General features: G+C 40.5%; 1 protein-coding gene across 1 annotated transcript; it reads right to left on the reverse strand.

Annotated features, from left to right (window-relative positions):
* Window positions 1-318: 318 nt before the first annotated feature.
* Window positions 319-1,305, reverse strand: LOC119903771 (olfactory receptor 11A1-like). Its single transcript, XM_038720015.1, has one exon. The coding sequence runs from the start codon at window positions 1,303-1,305 to the stop codon at window positions 385-387; it is 921 nt and encodes a 306-aa protein (XP_038575943.1). The 3' UTR covers window positions 319-384.
* Window positions 1,306-6,506: the final 5,201 nt, after the last annotated feature.

Consider the following 6,506-nt stretch of genomic DNA (forward strand, 5'->3'; position numbering starts at 1 on the left):
GTTATTTATTTTTACAATAAAATAATAATAAATAGACAAAACTACAACTTCACTTGCACTACCAAATTTGAAACGTGGGCATGATATTGCTTTCCAGGATGTTCATTTTAAATAGTAACATGTTAACAACATTTTATGGCCATATAAACTAACAATACACTCAACATCTGATATCGAGACAATGATCATGTCGTCATGGGTAACAGGATTCTGTTAAGCTGCAATTAACTAACAACATATTGGAAATTCATAATTCAACTTGTGATTTTAATGAAACCGTTGTAAATTTTACATTCATTGTCTTTCAATGTCCAGAGAAATCACAGCTCTCCTTTTTTATGACACAAAACAGTCAGTGTACCACAGTTATTAGTTTTATAAACATCAGGCCATTTTGCAGAACAACCTCTTCAGGTGTTTATAAATTTCTTTCATTTTTAGTCCATAAATGATTGGATTGAAGAGAGGATGATACATTAGTATTTGAAATGTCATTATTAAACGTAAAGTTTTGGGAAAATCTGTTTCCAGTCGCAGTAGAAGTATATCATATGCACTCAAACAGGAAAAGCTGATTAAAACAATCAGGTGGGGTAAACAGGTCTGTGCAGCTTTTCTCCTGACTTCTCTGCAGCTGTGATATGTTATTATAAATATCCTGGTGTATGTAAAAAGTATGAAGAGCACAGGGAGAAAGAGACCATTTACAAAAACAATCAAGCCATATATATTCAGCACTCCTGAACTCTCACAGTGAAGTTTGTAAACTGTGCTGTTACAAATGATTCCTTTGAAAACAAAGTTACAGAGTTTTTTATTAGCATTTAGTACAATTGGCACCACAACCTGACAAGCCGGCACAAGCCAAGCTAAAACCAAGAAAATAGTGACAGTTGATTTCCTCATGATAGTTTGATATTGCAGAGGTTTACATATAGACACATACCTGTCATAGGCCATGGCTGCCAAGAGATAAAATTCTGAAGTGGCTAGAGCATAATATATACACCACTGAAAGAGACAGGCTGGATATGATATGATCTGTTTTTCAGATAAAAAGTCAATCAAAAGCTTTGGGTAGATAGCAGTGCTGAAAAGAAGAGAGTTCAGTAACAGAGCTGCAATGAAAATGTACATCGGCTCATGGAGGGATTCATGAATCACAATGATGCACACAATAGAAGAATTACTGCAAATTATTAGAACATATGCTGTAAACATGATCACAAAATAAAGATATCTATATTTCTGCACTTCCACATACCCATCAAGAGTTATGTATGTTGCATTTAATGTATTATCCATTAATATTTTCTATAACAAAAGTTGATGAAGTCATCTGATTGTTTTTTTCAGTCATACGTACCTGACCATGTGTTTTCCAAACACAGATATTGGAAAGTGATCAGCTCACGTTTGAGGGATGTTTTTATAAAGCTGTTTCGCCCTCCATGGATCTCATTAAGTTCTCCAAAGAAAGAGAGACTTACATTCAACCTAATTAAACTGTAGAGCTGTAAAATGATGTTGCAAGAGTTTGTTTGTGTGCCTCTGGCATAATTTTTGGTTTCTCTGGGTTACGTCAGCCACTGGTGGGTAGAATGCAGGGTTGTTCCTGGCTCAGGATGGGCCTTTGGGGGAGCAGTTGAGATTCAACAATTCAGCTGTTTCACAAATCAAACAGTTTTCTGATATTACACCATTGTGGTTCAAGTTTGATTGGGGCTACTGTTAGTGTGTTCATTATAAGTTCAGATCATAGTGTAGGCTACTATATAGCTTACCATTAGTACAATATGAATTCCAGTTGGACAAAACGGTTTCATTTTTGTGATTTGTCATTAAATTATTGTGCAAAATGCTCTACATGGTGGTTAGTCTCTCATTTCTTTATGCAAAGTTCTAACTTGTCAATAATAAAAAACGTGCACACAGAACAACAAGTTCAACATTTCAAAATTTGCTAGAGAGCGTCAACCTTTTTTTAATCTCACGCCCACTCCAGGCTGTGATTGGTCAGTTCACGGAATTGTAAATGTAAATGCTCCGTACTTGTATAGCACCTTTCTAGTCTTTTCGACCACTCAAAGCGCTTTTACCCTACATCTGCATTCACCAGTCACATTCATACACTGAGCCTAAGTGCTCAAACGGAAACTAACATTCACACTCATTCATACACTGGCGGAATAGCCAGGGGCAATTCGGGGTTCAGTATCTTGCCCAAGGACACTTCGACACGCAACTAGGGGGAGCCAGGGATAGAACCGCCGGCCTTCCGATTAAGGGCCAACCCGCTCTACCTCCTGAGCCACAGCCGCCCCAACATTGTGACATTGATGAGCAACTTAATGCATAGGTCTGCATGAAAGGCACAGAGTCCCTAGAGAACCTGATATGGAAGGGGTAACAAAGAGTAACGTCAGCTAAGAATCAGAATGGGGTTTATTGCCAGGTACATTTTCACATATGAGGAACTTTGCCTCCGTATATTGGTGCTTTAGTTCATAAATATAGAAATATAAATATAGATAAAGTAAAGAGATAGTAGTAGATAAAAGTATACAAAATAATAATAATAATAATACTATAATTCTAATGGGGGAAAAAAAAGAATGGAAAAAAAATACAGCATATTACAGGATATTAACAAGCAATGTACAATATTCACAGTAAGCATAAAAGGACACAGATCAAGTTGAGCAGGGAGAAGAGCTGAGGGAAAAGAACGCAGCCTTGAGGGGAACCGGTGCTGATGGTTCTTGAGTCAGAGAGATGTTTTCCCAGCTTCACGTGCTGATGCGTCGGGTCTGTAGTCGTTAAGTCCTGTGGTCCTTAGTTTTTTGGGAACTGGGATGATGGTGGAGGATTTGAAGCAGGCTGGCACATGTCTCCAGTGAGGTGTTAAAAATGTCTGACAGCTGATAAGCACAGTGCTTCAGGGTGGATGGGGAGACAGAGTCTGGCCCTGCTGCTTTTCGGGGTTTCTGTCTCCTGTCTGTTGACATCCCTCTCCAAGATGGTGAGGGAGGGGGGTTAAGTGGAGCAACCCCCCTATGTGGAGGCGAAGGAGGAGATAGTGGACTGTGGCTAATCAGAGGTGTGACGGGGGATGGTGTCAGGTCTGTCCCATTGTCTTTCGAAGCAATAGTAGAACTGGTTCAACTTGTTGGCAAGGCGTGAGCCGTTTATGGAGTGAGGGGGATTTAGGTTTGTAACTGGTGAACTGTCTGAATCCTCTCCAGACAGAAGCAGAGTCATTTCTGTGAGAACTGGTGTTGTAGTCTCTCTGCATACAGGCGTTTAGCATCTCGCACCGCCTTGCTAAACCTGTACTTTGATTCCTTAAAGCTTCCCGGTCGCCACTCCGAAAGACCTCCTCCTTTTCCAACCTAGCTGTCTGAGCTTAGCTGTGAACCAGGGTTTGTCATTGTTTTAACTCATCCTGGTGCAGCCTTTGTAAGCTCATCCAGAATGTTGGCAGTCCTGAAAACATCCCAGTCAGGGCAGTCCAAGTACCCCTTAAGATCCTCTACAGCTTCTCTGGTCCACTGCCTAGATGTCCTCACCACAGTTTTACAGAACTTTAATTTCTGCCTGTATGCAGGAATCAAGTGGTCAGAGTGTCCCAGAGGAGTGCGAGGGATGGCGTGATAGGCACTGCTTACTGTGGTGTAGCAGTGATCCAAAGTGTTCTCCTCTCTGGTTGGACACTTTATAACTGTACACTGTCTGTATTTGGGGAGTTCATTGCTGAGATTTTCTTTGTTACCAAGAACAATAACCAAGGAGTCTGAGAATATCTGCTCTACCCACAGTATCTGGTATCTGCACTGTGCATCGTACACGTTGGCCTGTGGTGGAATGTAAAAACTTTGCAGAACAGTTTACAGTGTATCAGTAAATGTTCCAGGTCATGAGAGCAGTGCTGCTGAATCGCTGTCACATCTTTACACCAGCCACTGTTATTTGATGTTATGAGCTCTTCTTTGTTGAAAGAACTCTGTGTATCACAGCAGAAAGCTAAGTTAGCAAACATTTGACAAACCTACTCATTGAAACGTTCAATAAACTAATTAAAGGAAACTTGGCTTTGTATGATGATTATCTCCAAGTTAGCTGTTTAATACAATTAGTTTTTATGTACGTGAAGGTATTGATAAGATCACTATAAAATATCATACTTGCGGCCTACAATTGTTGCTCAAATCCGCTGGTGGACATGTACCCAACCAAACCACTTGGTTTATATGAAGGTTGCTGCATATGATTTGCCTTCTCTAATAGCCCAGGCAACCAATACAATATGATTATTAATGAAGCGTCTATAAAAATAATCTAAAGAATTATTGTGGCAATAACACAGGAGCAACCCATTTTTGAATGGATAGGATGAGAGTGGTGAGTCACACTAAAGCCCAAAAGGACTGTTTTGTCCACACATATTTGTTCTCTCCCTTTGCTTCTTAACTGGTCTAGTGGTGGCATTCTGTTTGTTAAATTCACTGATGGGAATCGCTATAAAACAAATATCAACCAATGTGAATAAGACAGAATTCATAGGCTAAAATCCATCAAATGAAAGCCATGCTCTGCAGGAGAGCATTCTGTTAATATAGGAAAAGCACTCCACTGATTATCTGATTAAGATGTTTATGTAGTGTGTAGACTACAGCTGTTCTGCATAGACTTAATACGATTTAATTTCACCATTATTGTGAAAGGGTAATCCAAGCTGTTTTCAAACTCAGCCACCAGTGGCACAGTATGCATTTAATTTATTTGAGTTACATTACTAGCACAACCAGCCCTTGCATTTAAAAAAGATATTTGCCTCATTGTCCTGATCAAAGATTACTCCAATATTCCTCGCAGTGGTGCTTGAGTCCAGGGTAATACCATCCAGACGGTGGTAATAGAGCAGTGGATAAGACACATGCCTTTAGTGTGAGACACCCACGCCGGTGTACTTAATTAACAGGATGCGTCTCAGGTGAGTTAACAGGTGAGTTAGCAGAGGGTGTCGAGCAGGAACACGGGGGCCGCAGGTAACTCGCAACCACAGATCCAGACTCCACAGGCCCAGAGCCAGAAAAACCTGCAGGAAGTGATAGGAGAGAGACGAGAAAGCACAAGACTACTGGAAAGGGGAGAAGTTGTGTTAGTAACATGCAATAATGGGATGAGGTTGCATACAGAGGGAGAGAAAGTAGAGGAGAGAGGAGCTCAGTGCATCATGGGAAATCACCCGGCAGTCTAGGCCTATAGCAGCATAACTAAGGGATGGTTCAGGACTCACCTGAGCCAGCCCTAACTATAAGCTTTATCAAAGAGGAAAGTCTTAAGCCTACTCTTAAATGTGGAGATGGTGTCTGCCTCCTGAACCCAAACTGGAACCTGGTTCCACAGGAGAGGAGCTTGATAGCTGAACGCTCTGGCTCCTAGTCTACTTTTGGAGACTCTAGGAACCACAAGTAACCCTGCATTCTGGGAGCGCAGTGCTCTGGTGGGGTAGTAAGGTACTATGAGCTCTTTAAGATAAGATGGTGCCTGACCATTAAGAGCTTTGTAGGTAAGAAGAATGATTTTAAATTCTATTCTGGATTTTACTGGAAGCCAATGCAAAGAAGCTAAAACAGGAGAAATATGATCTCTTTTCCTGGTTCCTGTCAGAACACGTGCTGCAGCATTCTGGATCAGCTGAAGAGTCTTAATGGACATTTTTGAGCAGCCTGATAATAAGGAATTGCAGTAATCCAGCCTAGAAGTAACAAATGCATGGACTAGTTTTTCTGCATCATTTTCAGACGACATGTCCTGATCAAAGATAACTCCAAGATTCCTCACAGTGGTGCTGGAGGCCAGGGCGATGCCATCCAGAGTAACTATATCTTTAGATAATGCGTCACGGAGGTGCTTGGGCCCCAGAACAATAACTTAAATTTTATCCATGTTTAACAGAAAATTACAGGTATATATCCAGGTTTTAACATCCTGAAGGCACATTTGAAGTTTAGCTAACTGATCAGTTTCATCTGGCTTGATCGATAGATATAACTGAGTATCATCTGCATAACAATGAAAGTTTATGGAATATTTCCTGATAATATTGCCTAAAGGATATATATATATATATATATAAAGAGAAGAGGATTGGTCCGAGGACAGATCCTTGAGAAACTCCATGACTAACTTTGGCGTGCATGGAGGACTAATCGTTAAACTGAAATCGATCTGATAAATAGGACTTAAACCAGCTCAGAGCTGTTCCTTTAATGCCTGTGTTTTTTTATGTTGCTAGGCAACCACCAAATCAGCTGTCCTGTCAGTAGAATCAAAGATTATAGTGCCAGCGATCTTTAATCTTTGGTTTGCCACTAAGTAATAACTGTCATATTAGCAGAAACTTGATCACAACTCACTGTGTGTTTTGTTGCCAAAAACTGCTTTTTAAAAAATAGACAAACGGAGAGCGTGTGCTCTGTTTTGAGTGTGTGACAGTGGTG

This window comes from Micropterus salmoides, unplaced genomic scaffold, assembly GCF_014851395.1.
Source record: "Micropterus salmoides isolate LMB-PRFRI ecotype aquatic unplaced genomic scaffold, ASM1485139v1 Ms_hic_scaffold_15, whole genome shotgun sequence".
Taxonomy (NCBI): Eukaryota; Metazoa; Chordata; class Actinopteri; order Centrarchiformes; family Centrarchidae; genus Micropterus; species Micropterus salmoides.

Excerpts from the sequence above, each read along its gene's own strand:
- LOC119903771 (XM_038720015.1), bottom strand. The coding sequence starts at position 1,305 with ATGGATAATACATTAAATGCAACATACATAACTCTTGATGGGTATGTG.